The 21,586-nt window shown below is 48.7% G+C and overlaps 1 protein-coding gene across 4 annotated transcripts in view; it reads left to right on the top strand.

The window, feature by feature from the left end:
- The window catches only part of KDM5C (lysine demethylase 5C), a 30,880-nt gene extending 18,469 nt beyond the window's left edge, over positions 1 to 12,411 (top strand). For 2 of the 4 annotated variants that reach the window (XM_037061645.1, XM_037061644.1), the window contains exons 13-26: positions 1,779 to 1,898; positions 2,009 to 2,203; positions 5,500 to 5,681; positions 5,771 to 5,895; positions 6,024 to 6,171; positions 6,802 to 6,907; positions 7,595 to 7,953; positions 8,532 to 8,670; positions 9,152 to 9,331; positions 9,495 to 9,632; positions 9,804 to 10,403; positions 10,683 to 10,761; positions 10,893 to 11,092; positions 11,199 to 12,411. In XM_037061645.1, the coding sequence (XP_036917540.1) occupies positions 1,779 to 1,898; positions 2,009 to 2,203; positions 5,500 to 5,681; positions 5,771 to 5,895; positions 6,024 to 6,171; positions 6,802 to 6,907; positions 7,595 to 7,953; positions 8,532 to 8,670; positions 9,152 to 9,331; positions 9,495 to 9,632; positions 9,804 to 10,403; positions 10,683 to 10,761; positions 10,893 to 11,092; positions 11,199 to 11,564 (2,937 nt within the window). In that variant the 3' untranslated portion in view covers positions 11,565 to 12,411. The remainder of the gene's footprint in view (positions 1 to 1,778; positions 1,899 to 2,008; positions 2,204 to 5,499; positions 5,682 to 5,770; positions 5,896 to 6,023; positions 6,172 to 6,801; positions 6,908 to 7,594; positions 7,954 to 8,531; positions 8,671 to 9,151; positions 9,332 to 9,494; positions 9,633 to 9,803; positions 10,404 to 10,682; positions 10,762 to 10,892; positions 11,093 to 11,198) is intronic. The other 2 variants (XM_037061647.1, XM_037061646.1) reach the window with 1 other exon arrangement.
- The last annotated feature ends 9,175 nt before the right edge of the window (positions 12,412 to 21,586 follow it).

The following is a 21,586-nucleotide window of genomic DNA, read 5'->3' as shown; positions in this document are numbered from 1 at the left end:
AGGTTAAAGTAGATCTCTGGGTTGAGGTCTTCTAGGTACAGTGGAAGGTGGGGGTACAGTGAAGATAGTGGAACTCGTTACTGTGTACATACGAGATGCTGAGGTTCCCAGCTGTATTCTTCCACTTGGCTCTCAGAACACTGACAGACCTTTTTCCTTCAGGCAAAAAATGGGAGATTTGGGGGAACCTGGCCCAAAAGGAAAGATCTAGAGTTTCCCACACTACATGGCTCAGCCAGATCGCCCTACAGTGAAGCTCACAGTTGACAGACTTCACCTATATATATTCAGAGTTTCTATTCCTTTTTTTTGTTTCTTAAATATAAGTAGCCACAAATTAACATAACCAAGAAAACTAGAAAATAGAACCAAACAGGGAAAGAAGCAACTTTGAGAAACAGCATAGGCAGGGAGAAGTAAACTTTAAAAAGTAAAGGAAAAGAAACCTCATTAATATATCTTCAGAGATGAATATATATTGTAAACATGAAGTAAGAACAAATACTATTTTCAAAGACCAGAGAGAAAAAGCTCTTGGAAATTAAAATTATGCTAACAAAACTAAAAAAAAGTTTTTTAGAAAGGTTAGAAGATGAATAATTAAGGAACTCCCCCCCCAAAAAAAAATAGAATAAAAAGATAAAAATGAGAAAATGCAGAAAAAAGGGAATTTGTTTAGGAGGCTTAATATTCAAATAGTAGGAGTTCTGAAAAGAAGATAGATAAAAACTGAAAGGATCAAATCATTAATGAAATTATTCAAGAAAATTTCCCAGAATTGACAGACTGTGTTTCTAGAAGCAAAGGGCCTACCCAGGACACGAATGAAAATAGATTCACACCAAGGTATATTCAGTGGATTTTTCATATCAAACACTGGGACCAGCAAACTCTACAAGCTTCCTGAGAGAGAAGACAGGTTTAATTCAAAGCATTAGAAATCAGAATGGCTTTAGACTTTGCCAAAGCAACACTGGAATCTAGAAGATTAGAGCCATGCTTTCAAAACTATTTTCAACTTAAAATTCTAAATGCAATCAAAAGGGGAAAAACAAGCTGTGTGCTCAAGCACAGCAAATGGATAAACAAGGGAGGAAAAACACGGGGTCTGGAACACAGGAGGTGCTTCGTGGGGGAGCAATGGTCCCGGGAGGACAGCTGGGCCAGACCAGGACAGATTGTAAGGCTGTATGACAGTCTGTTACAGAAAGGTGAAAACTGACAGTAGAGTTGGACACTTGTCCAAAAAGTGGGGGTTACATTACTAATACATGCATAGAAAAGCAAATTGAGAGGTAGGCTGTTACTACGGAGACATGTTATTTATTCAGTGTTAAGGTAAATGCCAAAATAATGGGAAGAGGTGAAAGTGATCGGCTCCGGGGAGTGGCAGGCCCTGCTGACTTTGTAACAAACCTTGTAGAGAACCCTTTGGCTTTCCAAATTTACATACAACTGATAAAAAAATAGTTATTAATGAAAAAAACCTTGGCTAGATTAATGAAAGCCGATATTCTAAATCTTTATAAAAATTACTAGTGAAGTTGAAATAGTTTGGTATGTGTGTTTTTTACTCAAATTTTCCTGTCACCTGTCAACTCAAAACTTTGACAGCAGAGACCAGTGGTACTTCCTTTCAGAGTTTGAGGGTCTGGGAATCTATTGTCAGACTGCGTTCCCTGGGGCTTTCTCTTGTCTCCTTAAGAACCCTGCACTTGCATCAGGTTTCTGCAGACTGGAAACCCTCTGTCTCAGTGACTTTGGCCTTCCTTCCTCAGGTGGTCCGCACAAACCAGTGCGCAGGAGAATTCGTCATCACCTTCCCTCGTGCTTACCACAGTGGCTTCAACCAAGGCTACAATTTTGCCGAGGCTGTCAACTTTTGCACTGCTGACTGGGTGAGTGTGGAGTGGGGTGGGCTGGAAGGGAAAGAGCAGGAGGGCTACAGGGGAGCTGAGGCACCGTGGCCTCCAAACTTGGCCCCACTCAACTTTGAACCTGTCCACAGTTGCCAGCTGGGCGCCAGTGCATAGAGCACTACCGCCGTCTCCGTAGATATTGCGTCTTCTCCCATGAGGAGCTCATATGCAAGATGGCTGCTTGCCCAGAGAAGCTGGACCTGAACCTGGCGGCAGCTGTGCATAAGGAGATGTTCATCATGGTGCAGGAGGAGCGGCGTCTCCGAAAGGCTCTGCTGGAGAAGGTGAGTGGTGGGGAAGGTGCCCTGGGTCAGGCACCCTAGCATGGCGGAGGTGGGGGAGGAAGGGGCCGCCTCAAGAAGTAGATGTAGCGTCTATTCTTGGGAAATAACTAAAATGACTAGATGCATTTGAATGGGGAACCACATTCCATTCTGCTCCACCACTTACCGACACCCGCAAGCAAGTTAATTTACTTCACTGAATGTCAGTATCCCTGCCTGAAAAATTGGGATTATAATAGTGCTTATGTTTTGAATAGTTGAGTGGATTTAGATGTTCATTAAGTAGTGGAGCTATAACAGGTGCTAGTATACTTGCTGTTATTATTTAAATAACCCAACAAAGCCAACTGACTTGTGGATTAACTGGACAACCTTTTCAAGTTACTTAACCTCTCGTGGTCTCATTTTCCCACTCTGTGAAATGGAAATAAATACTTAACTTGCAAGGCAGTAAAGCTTAAATAAGGTGATTTATGTCAAAGCATCTGTTACTGCACTAGCAGTGTAGCAGCCGCTGTTACTGGGAATGTTAGTATAGGAAGAAAATGAAGCGTGGAACATTTCCTTGGAAATGCCATTTTATTACATTCAGATGATGTAGCAGCTCGCACTAAGGGACTGTTACCAAGTAGAAGGCAGTCCTCCTTGAATAGATTTCTCATAAGCAGGTGTCCGTTGTGTGTGCAGATGAATGTAGTTCAGCTGCCTTCTTAAAGCTCCCCGCTTGCCCAGTTAGGGAATTATGTAAGTTAGAGCCCTCCATAGGATTACAAAGGAATGCTAGTCCTGAGGGATCCCTTGCTGCCCATTTAGGGAAACACTTTCTTATTTTAAAGCTCGGTTACAACTCTCCTATGAGCATGGGCTGTAATGAGAATTGCAGTAAGAATAAGTGTTGGAAGGCTGGGGCCTGTCAGTCTGTGGCATTCATTGGTGAGCCCCTGAGCATTTCCAGGCATCATTTTCTCTCTCTTCAGTACTGTTACTAAATGATGGCCCTGGGGCCATGCCAGCCTATAGAAAAAAGCCAAAGCAAGGTGGGAAGACTAGCCACTCTCATCCTGTCATTCAGGTTTCTCTACACTGGCCTTTACCTTAGAGAATGGTTCTGGATCCCCAATCTTGAAATTCTGTAAAAGACTGTGTGTGTGTGTACATGTGTACACTTTTCTGGGGAGAGGGCTCATAGTTGGCATCCGATTCTCAGGGGAGTCCACGGTCCGAAAATACTTCGGGGACGTCCTTGGAGCATTCTCTGCCTTCAGTCACAATCGACTGCAGTCAGACTCTCACACTGGGCTAAGTTAGGAACCCTCTCTCTGAGACTTAGTGTCCTCCATCCTCCTTAGTGAAATGAGATAGGCCTGTGAAATGGGGATTTGTATCTGAAAATCACAGCTAATAACAGTAAATACTTGATGAGTGCTTTTTTCCCCCTGTAGTCACTATACTGTACATTAGAGCCCCAAAACTTACTAATCTTATAACTTTGACCTAACGTATCTCCTCATTTCCTGTTCCTCCCAGGCCCCTGGCAATCACCAGTCTACTCTGTTTCTATGAGTTAAGCTTCTTTAAATTCTTCAAATAAGTGATATCCTACTAGTATTTCTCTGCTACTTTCATTTCGTATACTGCTCTCAATATCTATGTTGTCACAAATGGCAGGATTTTCTTCTTTTGCATAGCCGAATAGTATTCTATTGTGTATGTATCATCTTTTTTTCTTTTTAACAATTTATTTTTATTTATTTAATATTTTATTTATTAATTTTCAGAGAGAGGGCAAGGGAAGGAGAAAGAGGGAGAGAAATATCTATCTTCTGCCTCTCATGTGCTCCCTACTGGGGACCTGGCCCGCAACCCAGGCATGTGCTCTACCTGACAGGGAATTGAACCAGCAACCATTAGGTTCATAGGCCGGCACTCAGTCCACCGAGCCACACCAACCAGGGCTCTTATTATTATTTTTTTAATTTTATTTTAAAAAATAGTTGACATAACACGATTATATTAGTTTCAGATGTCTAACATAGTAGCAGTCATTTATACCTACATGTTAGGAAGTGATCACCTCGGGCAGTCTAGTGCCCATCTGTCACCATACATAGTCGTGGTGTTATTGACTGTCCAGGGCGGCCGAAAGTAGGTTTACAGTTGTGAGTGTGCAGAACACAGACTTTTTTCTTATATTACTATTTATTAATTATTGCATTATTTACTTGTGTTACGACTGTAGACCTACTTTTGCCCACCCTGGCTTTCCCTGTGCTGGACAGTGCGTCCCTGTGACTTACTCTGTACTTGGCAGTTCGCGCCCGTCCCCCACACGCGCTCCCATCTGGCAACCATCGCTTTGTTTTCTGTAGCTATGAGTTTGTTTCTGTTTTGTTTTGTTGATTTGGTTTGTTTTTTAGATTCCGCGTGTAAGCGAAATCATGTGCTATTAGTTTTTCTCTAACTCATAACAACCCAATGAGGATGATACCATTATCTCCATTTTACAAGATGGGGAAACTGAAACCTGGAGAGGTTTAAATAATTTATTCAAGATCACACAGCTAATAAACGGCCAAGTGGGATTTGTAACGGCACTGGACTCATATCGTATGCAGAGGTTAGGTGTTAAAGTCAAAATAGAAGATAAAAACTGTTAAGAATCAAAATGTCCTTTTAAGACCCCTAAAATTGCCTATAGTGGTAGCATTGTCTTTCGATTGCTCCCGCAAGCCAGTTGGTCCTCCATTTTTGAAATGGATTGTTTTTTCTTCGTCTGAGCAACAGATGAAGTCATCGTTTAGGTTTAGAAGCCATGTTAAAAAAAAAAAATATATATATATATATATATATATATATACACATATATATATATATATATATATATATATATATAGTATCTTTAACAGTGGACATGGGCACATAGTTTTATTTCTGTAACTTACGTATGTGTACGCGGTGTGGCCTGCCTCTAGCTGCTCTCACACCTTGCCACCTCTCTGGTGCCTTGGTCCACCACTTTCCTTACCTTCTCCTAGGCAAAAGGCCCTTTCAGCTGATCTGAATGTTACCTAATTTTTCTTCTGCTCTGCCCACACTGATTTTTCCCCTGGGTCATCTGATTCCCTCTGCTGTGAAAGTCTGGACTTCCTAGCGTCCGTGTGCTTCTCGAAGCTTGGTCTCCCCCACGGCTCTCAGGACAGATTTGTTTCTAACGTGGGGCTCAGTAGTGGCTGAGGTGTGGGTTTCCGCGGCCCTGTTCTGGTTCCGTATAATGTGAGTGGGTCGAATGCCCCCAGGGCATCACGGAAGCTGAGCGAGAAGCTTTTGAGCTGCTCCCGGATGATGAGCGCCAGTGCATCAAGTGTAAGACCACATGCTTCCTCTCGGCCCTGGCCTGCTACGACTGCCCAGACGGCCTTGTCTGCCTTTCTCACATCAATGACCTCTGCAAGTGCTCCAGTAGCCGGCAGTACCTGCGGTGAGCAGGGGGCCTACCTGGAGGAAGTGGGCTGAGGAGGGAGATGCAGAGCTGGGCCAGAGGTGCTCTTCCCTGCCCTCTTCCTCCAGGTATCGGTACACCTTGGATGAGCTCCCTGCCATGCTACATAAGCTGAAGGTTCGGGCTGAGTCCTTTGACACCTGGGCCAACAAAGTGCGAGTGGCCCTGGAGGTGGAGGATGGGCGGAAGCGCAGTGAGTGATGGGGGGGACAGAGGGACTCCACAGGCAAGTTCTACTCCCTTTTCTTCTGTGCCCCCCACCCTCTTCCTCTGCATTTACTCAATGCTGCCTACTCCTTGCTGCTCTCGTTCTCTCTCCAGGCCTGGAAGAGCTGAGAGCACTCGAGTCTGAAGCTCGTGAGCGGAGGTTTCCTAACAGTGAGCTGCTGCAGCGACTGAAGAATTGCCTGAGTGAGGCAGAGGCTTGCGTGTCCCGGGCTCTGGGACTGGTCAGCGGCCAAGAGGCAGGGTATGGCAGCACGAAGTGTCAGGCACAGGTAGCCTGTTGAGACAGCACCTAGGGAAAGTACTACAAGAGCGGACTTTGAGCGCCATTGGGCAGACACCGTCAGTAGGAAGCTGATCAGTACGGAAGCGCGAGGTGGCCTCGGAGGTGTTGGGGAGGGCAGAGAAACCAGGCAACGAGAATGGAGCGGAGTGTTTCGGTCCTAAAAAAGCTAGAAATGTTTCTTTTTATCAGTACCTGGAGCAGGTTTCGGACAGGCTGAGGGATTTGTGGGCAGGGAGGAGTTGTGGAAGGTTTAGGAGCAAGAAGAGGACAGAGAAAGAAGCACACACCTGACCCCACAGAGTTCACAGCAGAGGATGGATTGAAAAATCCAGCTTCTCTTACCATCAGTTAATTTCTTAGCGCCCCCTTTCTGAAATATATCCTATATTCTTCTCTGCTAATTCTTTCCCCTCATCGTATGACTGCGCTTGCATCTTAGAACTTCCCTCTCCCTGGGCAGCTGTAGGGGAGCTGTCCGGCATGAGAGATCAAGGAGGAAAGGTGTGAGCAGAGTGGGTCTTAGCACAGACATGGAAGGAGGAGGGGGACTGGGTTCCAACCCAAAATTCCACCTGTGAAACTTCATAGTCCCCACAGGGTAGCTGGTCTGCAGATGACCCTGGCTGAGCTCCGGGCCTTTCTGGAGCAGATGAACAACCTGCCTTGTGCCATGCACCAGATCGGGGATGTTAAGGTAAGTAGAGGCGGACTCAGAGTGCTGCTGAGTGACCAGGAGGGTGGAGGGACCCGAGCAGCAGGCCACCTTTGGCTCCCTTAAAAAGTGTCAAGTATTTAAGCAAGGCAGGTTGTGCATAGAAGGAAATAATGGGAGGTAGGAGGCAAAGGGTCTTGTGACTGCCTCCCAGAAATGGGGTTTGAGGGACGGGCGGCCAGGGTGTGAGTACAGGATGCAGAGTCAAGGGAAGGGTTCCTGGCGGCGGGGAGAGAGGGAAAGGGGGAAGTAATGAGGATGTGTGTGTGGGCCTGGGAAGCCGAGTCATGACGTTCGGAAAGGTAGAGAAATGGGACAGAGAAGGCTGTGGACACTGGTGGGAGTGAGGGGTTTGTGAGCAGGGAGGGTGTCCTGGTCCTGTCCGTCGGAGTTCTCTGGGGACACACGGCACAGACCACTGACCAGCCCCTATTAAGAATCTGAGGGGTGGGGCCCAGGAATCTGCATTTTTAACAGATTCCCCAGGGAATTTGTAGGCAGTGAGTGTTAGGAACCAGTGTTGGGGCATGGCAGAGGAGGAGAGCCCAGTCCATGTTAGGGTCTCCCCCCAAATACTCAAGGGTGAGAAGGTAGGTGGGGTAAGGGGGTCTGGTGGTGGGGGAGAGTGGGCGCAGCTGAAGACTTTGTTCTGCATCTGTGTCCTGGTAGGGTATTCTGGAACAGGTGGAGGCCTACCAGGCTGAGGCCCGTGAGGCCTTGGCCGCACTACCCTCCAGTCCAGGGCTACTGCAGTCCCTGTTGGAGAGGGGGCGGCAGCTGGGGGTGGAGGTGCCCGAGGCCCAGCAGCTCCAGCGGCAGGTGGAACAGGCGCGATGGCTGGATGAGGTGAAACGCACGTTGGCCCCCTCAGCCCGAAGGGGCACCCTGGCTGTCATGCGGGGACTGTTGGTCGCGGGTGCCAGTGTAGCCCCTAGTCCTGCTGTGGATAAGGCCCGGGCCGAGCTGCAGGAGTTGCTGACCATCGCTGAACGCTGGGAGGAAAAGGCCCACCTCTGCCTAGAGGCCAGGTAAGTGCAGCCTCTTCTCCTCCTGCCCCCCCCCCCTCCGGCCCTACTTCAACCTTCAGTCTTTCCTGGAGGAGCTGAAGATGATCCCCATGGGTGGCCTTGGACACCAAGATTCTCCTTCCCCTTTTTGTTCCCTAGCTCGTATTTTTTTTTTTTAACTCTACACACACAGAAACAGAGATGGACAGATACGGAAGTGTATGGGAGACTAGCTCTGCAGGCTGACGTGTCCCCACACATGAGCACAACCACCAACAGGCAGATGGACAGATGTCGGTAGACATTACTCACAGGGCAGCCTGACGAACTGCAGCACAGGATGACTGCTTCAGCTTGTGTGCGTAGGGCACTGCCAGCAGGCTGGCGGGCAAGCAGAGGCCCAGGGGCTCTGTCAGAAGTTGGGTGTGTGTGGTCTGGAGTGAGCAGTGACTGACTGGCAGCCACCCGTAGGCAGGATACGTGCAAGTAGGCCCATGTGGCGGCCCCAGGGGCTCATGCCGACGCATCTGAAGGTCAGGCCGGGTTTCTGCTCGGGCAGACTGCCCCAGACTGAGGCCTCTTTTTTCCCCAACTTTTAGGCAGAAGCATCCACCAGCCACCCTCGAGGCCATAATCCGTGAGGCAGAAAACATCCCTGTTCACCTGCCCAACATCCAAGCTCTCAAGGAGGCTCTTGCTAAGGCTCGGGCCTGGATTGCTGATGTGGATGAGATCCAAGTGAGGACCCTGTTGTTCCCTCCACCCTGGACCTTCAGTCCAACCAGGAGAGATGGCATACATCGGGTTGGGTTGGATTGGTTGGGATTGGCTAGAGAGAGGAACGGGGCATGGCACATTGTGAAGAGGCAAAATGTGCTTAGTGAGCAGCGTCAGGAGAGGTTAGGAGGCTGGTCTGAGGGAAGAGAGGATGCCGGTGAGGGCGAGAATGGCGGGGGCAGGGAGTAGAAGAAGCAGACCCCAACTAAATAACTTGTCTGGTGGTCCTAGAGACTGACAGGATACCTGGGGGCTGAGCCAGTGGATGTAGGAGCTGTGGGGTAGAGCCCAGTGGGTGCGCCCGTTGTAGGATGATCCCTGTTTTGTTTTGTTTTCCTCAACGCCACAAGTCCGTTTGATCTTCCCGGCTCAAGGCCGGGCATGGAGCAACGTCAGTAGGTGTTGGCGTGTTGAATTGAGCTTTCTATTGCCCCTGTCCCAGAATGGTGACCACTACCCCTGCTTGGATGACTTGGAGGGCCTGGTAGCCGTGGGCCGGGACCTACCTGTGGGGTTGGAGGAGCTGAGACAGCTAGAGCTGCAGGTACTGACAGCGCACTCCTGGAGGGAGAAGGCTTCTAAGACCTTCCTCAAGAAGAATTCATGCTACACGCTGCTGGAGGTGAGGCCGGGACCTGAGCCGCAGCTGCCCAGCCTCTGGCCTGGCTGTTGTGAGACAGCTCATATAAGAATACGAGGGGTTGGGGGCACTGGGGAGGGGAGGAGAGAAGGGTGACCAGCAGGGGAAGCCCATCATCCCTCCTCTGTCTGCCCACCTGCCTCAGGTTCTCTGCCCATGTGCAGACGCCGGCTCAGACAGCACCAAACGCAGCCGGTGGATGGAGAAGGAGCTGGGGTTGTACAAGTCCGACACGGAGCTGCTGGGGCTGTCTGCGCAGGACCTCAGGGACCCAGGCTCTGTGGTAAGGAGCTTGGGCTGAATGGGGGAAGAGCCTGCAGATAAGAATGTCTGGGCTGGGTGATCATGGGCAGACGGCTGCTCCCTAGACCTCGGCTCTCCCAAGAGCGGGATATTCACAGCATCAGATAAGGGAGGGGTGGGCTGCTGATCTTCCCTCTCCCTGGGCATGCAGATTGTGGCCTTCAAGGAGGGGGAGCAGAAGGAGAAGGAGGGAATCCTGCAGCTGCGACGCACCAACTCCGCCAAGCCCAGTCCACTGGCATCATCCACCATGGCCTCCTCTGCAACCTCTGTCTGTGTGTGTGGGCAGGTGCCGGCTGGGATGGGAGCTCTGCAGTGTGACTTGTGTCAGGACTGGTTCCATGGGCGGTGTGTGTCAGTACCTCGCCTCCTCAGCTCCCCGAGGGCCAGTCCCACCTCATCCCCACTGCTGGCTTGGTGGGAGTGGGACACCAAATTCTTATGTCCGCTGTGCATGCGCTCACGGCGTCCACGCCTGGAGACCATCCTGGCACTGCTGGTGGCCCTGCAGAGACTGCCTGTGCGGCTGCCCGAGGGCGAGGCCTTGCAGTGCCTCACAGAGAGGGCCATCAGCTGGCAAGGTCGTGCCAGGCAGGCACTGGCGTCTGAGGATGTGACTGCTCTGTTGGGACGGCTGGCTGAACTTCGCCAGCGGCTGCAGGCCGAACCCAGACCCGAGGAGCCCCCTACCTACCCTTCAGCCCCAGCCTCTGACCCTCTGAGAGAAGGCGGTGGCAAGGATATGCCGAAGGTGAGCTGCTCGGCCCAGCTCTTGTCCTCAAGTTCTTGTCCCAGCCCTCACCCCTACTTAGGCTCCAGCCCCATCCCTGATCTCTGGCCTTCTGTCTCCTTTAGCCCACCCTACCTGCCCCCTTCTGTATTCTGTCCAGATTCCTAGGCTGTTCCCTGCTGGCCGCCTGTGTCTGCCCTTCTCCTCCAGGAGGTGGGAAGTCCCAAGTCTTGGGGGGGGGTGGGGAGAACAGGGCCTGGTTCTTCGGTTACCACTCCCTGGTCTTGCCCTCTTCGGCAGGCCCAGGGGCTGCTGGAGAACGGAGACAGTGTGACCAGTCCCGAGAAGGTAGCCCCGGGGGAAGGCTCAGGTAAGAGAGGTAGGTGTAGGTGTGGGTGGGCTGTGCACTGGGCATTACCAGACTTGGCCCACATGGTCCTTGGCTCTGTTGCGGCAGTAGGGAGGCGGCCAGGGGCAGCCTCTAACCTCGCCCATCTCCACAACCCGCAGACCTGGAGCTGCTGTCCTCGCTGTTGCCACAGTTGACTGGCCCTGTGTTGGAGCTGCCTGAGGCCACCCGGGCCCCGCTGGAGGAGCTCATGTTGGAGGGGGACCTACTTGAGGTGACCCTGGATGAGAACCACAGCATCTGGCAGCTGCTCCAGGCTGGGCAGCCTCCAGACCTGGAGCGGATCCGCACACTTCTAGAGGTGAGGAAGGGATTGTGGGCAGAGCCAGGAGGTTGGGCCAAGCAGGTGGGGAGCCCAGGCCTGACCGCCCCGGCCCACACCTCTTTCTGCCTCTCTGTGATCACAGCTGGAGAAGGCAGAGCGCCATGGGAGCCGGGCCCGGGGCCGGGCATTGGAGAGGCGGCGGCGGCGGAAGGTGGATCGGGGTGGGGAGGGTGATGACCCAGCCCGAGAGGAGCTAGAGCCAAAGAGGGTCCGGAGCTCAGGGCCAGAGGCGGAGGAGGCCCAGGAGGAAGAAGAGCTGGAGGAGGAGACTGGGGCTGAGGGTCCTCCCCAACCCCTGCCTACCACTGGCAGCCCCAGCTCCCAGGAGAACGAGAATGGCTTGGAGCCGGCCCTAGGGGCCAGTTCAGGGCCCTCGGCCCCTTTCTCCACTCTGACTCCCCGGCTGCATGTGCCCTGCCCACAGCAGCCGCCTCACCAACAGTTGTGACAGTGGCTGAGCCTGGCACAGACCCCAACAGAGAACCCCCCCTTGGCCTCAAGGATCCTCTTTCTGACCATCAAGCCTGCTTCTTGGGAGGTGGGCAAGTAGGGGGGATGGCCACCCCCCCACCCCAGCCCACCCCTAAGTCCCTTGACTTTTATATTCTGACTCCAAGGTATTGTTCAGACCTCAGCTCCTGGGGGCCGGCCCCTGGAGTCCCCCTCCCTGGTAGCCTCTAACCAGCATTCCTAGACACCTGAGGCAGATAGACAGACGGGCAGGGGGGTGAGGGGGGCAGGCTGGAGCTGGGGCTGGGGCTGGGCCAGCACCATTCCAGAGACAAGGCCAGTGCATATGCAAGCCGGGGGAATCTCCTCTCCCTTGCCCCAGTTCCAGCCCTGGCCAGGCCAGGCTACACTAACATCACCTCTCCCCCTCACTCTCCTCCCTCACTCCTTGCCCTTCTTTTCTCTCCCCTTCCCCTCCCTCTCCCCTTCGCCCTTCTCCTTTCTCCTGACTGGTCCACCCAGGAGGAGGAAACTTCACATAGCTGTGCTCACAGTTTCTTTTAAAAATGATTCGGTCAGGGAGCTGACCAGGGCTCCCTGTAATCTGAAGAAAGCTTTTGGTGCTTGTCCTCACAACCACCTGGACCTTCCCTCCCTGTTCTGCCCTGTCTCCTTTCCTCCTCCTGGGTTCATGTTGTAATAAAACAAGATTGTTGGTGTGTAATTAATTTGTTCAAAAGAAAACAGAAGCAAAACAAACTTGGTTCCAACTGAAGCCTATTTTAATTTTATTTTATTATTTTCCTCTTGTTAGAAATAAAACCCTTAGCAACATTTTTTGGAAACATGTTTCTGAAGTGCATTTCTCTTTGAAGGGGGAAAACAGTGGGTGCCTCCAGCCCCCGCCAGTGGAGCAGCTGCCTGCTGGTGGGAGCGTGGCCCTTGAACTCTGGGCTCTGGAATGGGGTTCAGCCAGGTTCTCTTTATGGGGAGGCAGCACATTTCCAAATCTGCCCCACCCCCAAGCCAGTTTCCCCATCCCCCAGCACGTGGCCCTATACTTCTCACTCACCTCCTGCAGCAGCTGTTGTCTGGACTCCTCAAGCCCCCAGAGTGATTCTTGGCTTTATTGAGGTGTAATTCACATTCTGTAAAACTTGCCCGTTTTAAATGTATAATTCAGTAAATCAGGGATGTTTCTCAAGTGCAGATCTGGTCATGTCACTGTTGCTTAAAACTGCTCACGATGCTCCATTGCTCTAAAGACCAGGGTTACGTACACAATATACCTCTTACCCTTTCCAGAAAGTTTTCTGTCCAACCCACATGCCAATTGGGGACCCTTCTCTGATTTTTCTCCACCCTCAAGGGTTCTTTCTGACCCTGTAAATGAGGACTAAAGCTCAAATGTGTGGTGGTTTGCAACTAGAGTTTACTTTTTAAAAACAGCTTTATTGCAATATAATTTCCATACCATGCAATTCACTCACTTAAGTATGCATTTCAGTAGCTTTTAGTGTATTCTACTTGTGAGACCATCACTGCAAGATTTTAGAATTTTTTCTTCATTCTGAAAAGAAACCCTACACCTCTTAGGCTCCACTCCCCTCCCTGTTCTCCATTTCTAGGTCACTACGAATCTATGTGGATTTGCCTATTGTGAACATTTTATATAAAGGGAATCAATGTCCTTTTCAACTATTCTTTCACTTAGTATAATGGTTTCAAGATGAATTCACTTTTTAAAAAAATATTTAAGAGGAAGAAGTACATCAATGTGTGGTTGCCTCTCAAATGTGCCCCCAACTAGGAACCTGACCTGCAACCCAGGCACGTGTGGAAATCAAACCATTGACTCTCCAGTTTGCAGGCGGTGCTCAACCCACTGAGCCACACCATTCAGGGCCAAAGTCACCTTTTAATGCGGATGTTAATGTCTTCATACTGGGCGGGGTTTTGTTTCTCCTGGGGCCCCAAAGTGAAGGTCCTGGAGTAGATTAGAGGTCATTGCAGGAATGTGTGTACATATTTGGGGTGGGGGGTGGGTTTGCATGCATGTTTTTCTGGCAAGAAGACGAGCCAGCTTGTATCAGACTCAAAGGGATCCTTATCCCTCTAAAGGTAAACAAGAAACACTCCTAGTGTGTGGGAGGAACTCTGTCCAGCAGAATCCCCCCCCCCCCCCCCGTCTGCCGCAGATGGTCAAGAGGAAAACCATCCTGAGTTTTGTGTTCAGCCTGCCCATGCAGATAGGGTAGAGGAACCAAGAGCCCTGAAGCTGCTTCAAAGCTGGTCTGCCAGCTTCCCATCACGCCTGGTTCCTTAAGGGCTGTTCCTCAGGGGCTGGGCACTGTCCCAAGGCTCAAGTGTTAAAGGCCAGGCCCTGATGCCTGCCTAGCCCAGGAGCCTGGCCCACCGCTATGCCCTTTCTCATCTGAGCACTCAGTGGGTTCATTTTACTCCCCTGTGAAAGTCTGTTCTGGCATGGTCACGACGTCCAGAATCTCAGGTGTGAACAAGGCTCCTTGGGTGTATTTCTGAAGAATAGCTCCTTAAGTACTATTTTTCTCCACCTGTAGATTTATGAAACTTAGACAAATTACACCTCCCCAACACACCGAACATAAAATGGTGGGACAGGCCCTGGCTGGTGTAGCTCAGTGGATTGAGCGCGGACCTGCGAACCAGACGATTGCGGTTCAATTCCCAGTCAGGGCACATGCCTGGGTTGCAGGCCAGTTCCCTGCAGGCCAACTCCCAGCAGGGGACGCACGAAAGGCAACCATACATTGATGTTTCTCTCCCTCTCCCCTTCCCTTCCCCTCGAAAGATAAATAAATAAAATATTTTAAAATGGTGGGACAGGCACAGGATAGCTGCTACAGATTTCTGGTTCAAAAGGGACCCCCTGGTCCCTTTTGAAATGGGAGACACAATGGACTCACTGGTCTGTAGCAATTCCGAAATCCAGCAGGGCAAATGGATGTTCCTTCATTAGGTTTCAAGGCCTGGAAATCTCCACCGCTCTTGGTTCTGCTCTCTGGGCTCTCGGTTCCACTCTCCATGCCTTCCTTTCTTTTTCATAAAAGGTAGCACATGTTTGCAGCCGAGTAGTTTTCCCAGTCTGCTCCCTGCTAGTAGGGATTTGGAGGTCTCTGTAATCGGCTGTTACTAGGCAATTATTCCATAGAGGGGCCTTAGTGCCTCTGTGCTGTCATCAGGTTGGACACTTAGAAGAGGCTAGAGCCAGACTGGCCTTGATGAAAGTCCGTGTAGTGGGTGGAACCCATGCATCAGCTCCATGCCCGCCACCATGGCCATTCTGCTCAGGAGTCCGTTCAGTAAGGAAAAGGGTAACAGAGATAGAGGCGGACCGACATCCACAGAACGGGACATGTTTCCACCTGGTCGAGATCGTCCTCTACATGGATTCTCTGGTGCTCATTTACATGCCGTGTGAATATCCTCACACTCTGCGCCCATTGCATTCCAAGAGGGGTACCACATGCCTTTCCTCCCAGACCTTATCAATAATATTTCAGACCTGTTCTTTCCAAGTCCTTGCCCACCTAGCCAGATCATTAGAAACTACATGAGTCACTGGAGATCTATACCTCGGACCATCTTTGCAACCAGCCAGTCTTCCTACTGGGAGAATTTCCCTTCTCACTGTCCTTCAGGACCAACCCTGAGTGGGGCTATAATGCCCCGGCTGGCCACTTCCAGCGGATACCAGCATATCATGCAGAACCATTTGTAAGCCAAACTTAACTATGGGTTCCCTTAGTCGTCTGGTCACAGGACAAGCCCCACGAGGCCTCAGGTGTGACTGACAAGAGGGGTGGCAGTGCAGCCAGTGGGAGTACCATCCACCTGCCGAGGCAACTTCTGTCTCTCCGAGACCGGCTGGTACAAACCTGTTCTATTCAGCTGTGGAACGCTGCTGCACAGCGACCCCCTCAAGGCTTCACGCGACAGTTGAACACACAGCTCGGGCATTCCTTCACAAGATAGATCTGCTTTTCCATTTTTATTTTTCTCTTTCTGAAACTCCTATTTTCCCGATGTGGCCACTTAGAATTTTATCCTCCATTTCTTGTGCCTTCTGAAAAAAGACTTTAGCCTTTGCTGGTGTGGCTCAGTGGACTGAGCACCAGCCTGTGAACCAAAGGGTCACCAGTTGGATGCCCAGTCAGGGCGCATGCCTGGGTTGCAGGCCAGGTTCCCAGTAGGGGGCCATGTGAGAGGCAACCACACATTGCTGTTTCTCTCCCTCTCTTTCTCCCTCCCTCCCTCTCTATCTATACATAAATAAATAAAATCTTTAAAAAATACTTTACTTTTAGAGAGAGGAGAAGGGAGGGAGAGAAACATTGATCAGTTGCCTCTCTCATGCCCTCCACTGGGGACCTGGCTCGCAACTTAGGCATGAGCCCTTACTGGGACTCAAACCAGCAACCTTTTGGTTTGCAGGCTGGCGCTCTATCTGATGAGCCCCACCAGCCAGGGCTTTCCTTTAGCCTTTTAAAAATATTTTGTATCTCTTTATACTTTCCTGTTGATCGTTCTACACACTAATTTGTTCTCCAGCTGTAGCCTCACACACTGTATTCCATCTGTACAGTATACCCTGCACTAAGGTGTCCAGAAACTAGGGACATCACCACCGGATGGGATTTACGATTTCCTGAGCCAAATAAGAGAAGGACTTGGGCAGAAACTTGGGTGGACCACCGTGACAGGGAGGTCACTAGAGATTAACATTAACTCAGAACCAGTATCTAGTATCTCAGAACCTTTTGAAAGGTCTGGATAGTTCCTGGTCCCTAGGGCACAATTGTGCTGGCTGCAGGTCCCTCTGGGAAAAGCAAGGAGGGAGACTTTAGCATACACCCTTGTGAAAAGTGTAGCAAGGTCGCTGTTCAAATGCACCCTCCCCTTCATTCGAGGGGCTCTAGTCCGTGAACTGGGGGAGAGGCTAGGACTCTAGAACATAGATGTTTTGAAGACTTGATCAGGATTCCATTTGCTAGACTAAATTTTCTCTGGTTATGTAAATCAAGTGGGACCTCATTAGGCCGTTCATCTGTTTCGGAACTAGGGAAACCATGGTAATTAGCAACCACTACAGATCTCCACAAGTAGCCATTTTGATTACTGTTACGGCTCCGCTGGCCATCACAGGAATCCGCCCCAGTGTGTCCTGGGAGGTGGCCCTTCCATCTCCATTGAAATCAGGGGCCCCATGATCATGATCGCTCACCACGACCCCGATTTACAGAAACACACAAAAGCCAACAACACTGCAACGCTTTTTTAAGAATACTGACTCTCACTTGTGTTAAACTTAGCTTCTGAGACAAAACAACAACAACAACAAAAACTGTGATTTAAGAATAAAAGTTTACTTCTCGTTCCTGTAATATTCCAAAAGAGGTGTTACTAGTTGGGCTTTCTTTTTCTAAGTGATTCAGGGGCCTAGGCACCTTCTGGCTAGAAGGTCTGACGTGTTCAAATCATGCTCAGCATTGCACTTTTGCCGTCTCCATCCCAGGCAACCAGAAGAGGAAAAGACCGTGTGCGAGGTTTTAGTGAGCTAGACCTGGATGGAGCAGGGATTGCAGCTGCCCCCCTTCTATGAGCTAGAACTCAGACAGTGGTTATACCCAACTGCCAGGAACACTGGAAAACGTAGTCTGAATGTGCCCCAAGGAGAACAAGAAAACAGGCTTAATGAGCACCTAGCTAGTCTCGGTCACACCTCATAATGTATTTCTCAAAGCCCTTGAGAAAGAAACGTCCACATAGTTAGGGGGAGAGTGTACACGATGAACTGATTCATAACATTCTTCTCGCCCTAAACATTCGGCAGGCAGCTGTGCTCGCTGCTGTACCACCAACACCATCAGCATTTGGATTCGTCCCTCTACAGTACGTATGTGGCATTTCAACACAGGCTATTGTTGAGTCTAGGTTTCAATCAATAGAATACATCTTATAAACACTCCCTGCTGCTTCAGCTAACACAGTACCTCAAGGATTGCTGATAAGAGCACCCATAAGAGCAACCTTTTAAGGTTGGGACTTCCGCCAAGATGGAGGCATAGGTGGAAACAGTGCCTTCTCCCACAACCAAGTTTGAATACAACAAAGGTTTAGAGAAACAAAGACACAACCAAAGGACAGAAAATTGAATTATACGGAAGTCCGACTACATCTAACCGTTCGACGGGGACGTTAAGAGGGGCGGAGCCAGCAGTGAGCAGGGTCGGGCAGGACAGGGCCCCCGACCCAGGCGCACAGGCAGACGGGAACCAGTTGGGGTGCGGGGCAGACCGCGGGCACATATTCGCGCACAGTGAGACAGACCACGCAGGCCCCAGGGGGCGAGGGCTGACGGCGGTGGCACACTCGCGTGCAGTGGGACGAAACGCGTGGGCCCCGTGACGGCAGCAACTGCGGCACCGGTGAGGGCTGTGGCGGCAGGCGGCGGACAGGACGCCATAGTCCCTCTTTGACCCCGCCCCCACATACAGCGTCACAACCCGGAGACTTAGTTGCCCTGTTCTAGTGAACACTTTAGGGCTCTGATCCTGCTACGGAACAGGCACGAACAACCTGAAAGATGGCCCAAGAAGAACTCAAAGTCCCAGAGCCAATAACTCTAAGCGACCGAGAAATTGCCAGCCTCTCAGAAGCAGAATTCAAGACACTATTTATCAGGATGCTCACAGAACTGGTAGATTATAGTCACAAATTAGAGGAACAAAGTCACAAATTAGAGGAACATATAAAGGCTAAACTAATTGAAATGAAGGGAGATGTCCAGGAAACCAATAGTGATGGAAAGGAAACTGGGACTCAAATCAATGGAATGGACCAGAAGGAAGAACAAAACATCCCACCAGAAAGGAATGAAGAAATGAGAATTCAAAAAAATGAGGAGAGGCTTAGGAACCTCCAGGACATCTTTAAACGTTCCAACATCCGGATTATAGGGGTACCAGAAGGGGGAAAGAAACAGCCACGAGTGGAACACTTATTTGAACAAATAATAAAGGAGAACTTCCCCAGTCTGGCAAAGGAAATAGACTTCCAGGAAATCCAGGAAGCTCAGAGAGTCCCAAAGAAGTTGGACCCAAGAAGGAACACACCAAGGCACATCATAATTACATTAGCCAAGACCAAAATGAAGGAGAGAATCCTAGAAGCAGCAAGGGATAAGGGGACAGTCACCTACAAAGGAGTACCCATCAGACTGTCAGCGGATTTCTCAAAAGAGACCTTACAGGCAAGAAGGGGCTGGAAAGAAGTATTCCAAGTCATGAAATCCAAAGACCTACAGCCAAGATTGCTTTATCCAGCAAAACTTTCATTTAGAATGGAAGGACAGATAAAGTGCTTCTCAGATAAGGTCAAGTTCAAGGAGTTCATCATCACCAAGCCCTTATTATATGAAATGCTAAAGGGACTTATCTAAGAAAAAGAAGATGAAAAATATGAACAGTGAAAGGACAGCAAACACACAGTTATTAACAACCACACCTAAAACAAAAGCAAACCAAGAGGACAGCTAGATCAGGAGTGGAACCATAGAAATGAAGAACACATGGAGGGTTAGAAACAGGGGGGTGGGAGGGGGAGAAGGGGGGAGAAGGCACAGAAAATAGCATAGATGGTAGGTAGAAAATAGATAGGGGGGAGGGCGAGAATAGTGGGGGAAATATAGAATCCAAAGAACTTGAGACACGTGGTTATAAACTAAGGGGGGGAGAATGGTGGGGGAGGGAGGGTGCGGGTGGAGGGGAATGAAGGGGGGGAATAGAACAACTGTAATGGTATAATCAATAAAATATATTTAAAAAATAAAAATAAAATAAAAGGTTGGCCCTCCCAAAACCAGATAAAGACATCACAGGAAAAGAAAGTTACAGGCTAATATCCCTTATGGCTATAAATGTGAAATCCTCAACAAAATTCCAGCAAACTGAACCCAACAGTGTATTTTATAAGGATAATACACCATGATCAAATGGGATTTTTCTCAGAAATGCAAGAGTGGTTCACCATCAGAAAATAGATCAAGGTCATACATCACATTAATAGAACAATGGAAAAAACCTACATGGTCATCTCAATTGATGCAGAAAAGACATTTCAGACACAGAAGGGGCATGAAGCTAATAAATTCAACAACGTTGCAGGGTACAAGAGCAACAGATAAAAATCCCTTGTTTTTATATATTAGTGATGGGCAACTGAAAATGGAAAGAAAGCAATTCCATTTACAATGGCCTTTAAAAGAAATATCTAAGAATAAATTTAACTAAGGGGGTGAAAAGCTTGTTCAGTATGTTGAGAACTATAAAACATTGCTGAGAGAAATTAAAGGAGAACTAAATAAAGAGAAAGACATCCTGTGTTTGGGGATTGGTGGATTTTATCTTGTTAACATGTCAATACCACCCAGCACAATATAGAGATGAACACGATTGCCATCAGAATTCCAACAGCCTTTTTGCAGAAGTGTGGAAATGGCAATCCTCAAATTCATATGGAATTACAAGGGGCCCCGAACAGACAAAAGACTCTTGAAAAATAAGAACAAAGTGAAATAGCCAATTGATTTTTGACAAGAGTGCCAAGACCATTTAATGGGGACAGGATAGTCTCTTCAGCAGATGGTGCTGGTGCGACTGCATTTCCAGATGCAAAAGAAGGAAGTCGGACCCCCACCTCACACTACCTATATTAACTCCAAATGGGTCAACAATGTAAACACGAGCGCTAAAACTGTAAAATTCTTAGAAGAAAACGGGGGTCAATCTTCACGCCCTTGGATGTGGCAACAGATACTTAAGTATGACACTGAATCATGAGCAACAAGAGAAAAAAATAGGTCAGTTGGACTTCAAAAAATTAAAAACTGTGTATTCAAGGACATTATACAGAAAGACAACCCACAGAATGGAACATTGTAAATCATATATCTGATAAGGGTTTAAAATCCAAAGTGCATAAAGAACTCCTATGAGTCAATGACAAAAAGACTAACAACCCAATTAAAACATTAACAAAAATTTGAAAAGACATTTCTCCAAAGAAAGTATAGAAATGACCAACAAATGCAAGAAAAATGACTCAACATGATTAGTTATGAATTAAAAAAATCAAAACCACAATGAGATACCACTTTCTATCCACTAGATGGCAGTAAGAACAAGGACAACAGAAGAAAGGACGCTCAGAAATCGGATCCTTTTTCCATGGATGGTGGGAATGCAAAATGGTGTAGCTGCTGTGTCAAACATTTTGACAGTTTTCCAAAGTTAAACAGAGAAGTACCATATGATCCAGTAATTCCATTTCTAGGTATATACTCAAGAGAATTGAAAACAAGGGCTCAGACATATATATATTTGTACAGCAATGTTCGCTGCAGCATGATTTACGATAGCCAGAACTTGGGGAAAAAAACAAGTGTTCATCAACAGATGAATAAACAAAGTGTGGTGTATACATACACCGAAGTATTATTCAGCCATAAAATGGAATAAAGTTCGGACACATGTTACAACCTGGATGAAACTTGAAAACATTATTCTAAGTGAAATAATCCAAACACAAAAGGGCAAATACTATATGATCTCACTTACATGAACTCTCTGGAATAGGCAGATTCATGGATACTGAAAGTGGGACGGAAGTTCCTGGGAGTGGGGAGAATAGGGAGCTATTGCTTTCTGGGAACAGAGCATCTGTTTGGGGTGACATAAAGTGTTGGAACTAGACCGTGCTGATGGGTTTGTACAACGCTGTGAATGTAATTAATGTCACCTGATTGTACGAATTTTATGTTGTATACGTTACCACAATAAAAAAGTTTCCCCCATCTAAAGTTACATTTTATTTATTTTTTAAAAATTTTTATTTATTTATTTAAGATTTTATTTATTTATCTTAGAGGGGAAGGGAAGGAGAGAGAGAGAAATATCAATGTATGGTTGCCTCTCGTGCGCC

The sequence above is a fragment of the Sturnira hondurensis genome, unplaced genomic scaffold, assembly GCF_014824575.4.
Source record: "Sturnira hondurensis isolate 20B ecotype Veracruz unplaced genomic scaffold, ASM1482457v3 Scaffold0013511, whole genome shotgun sequence".
Taxonomy (NCBI): domain Eukaryota; kingdom Metazoa; phylum Chordata; class Mammalia; order Chiroptera; family Phyllostomidae; genus Sturnira; species Sturnira hondurensis.
Note: the sequence above shows the minus strand (reverse complement) of the source record. Positions and strands in the feature narration are given on the sequence as shown.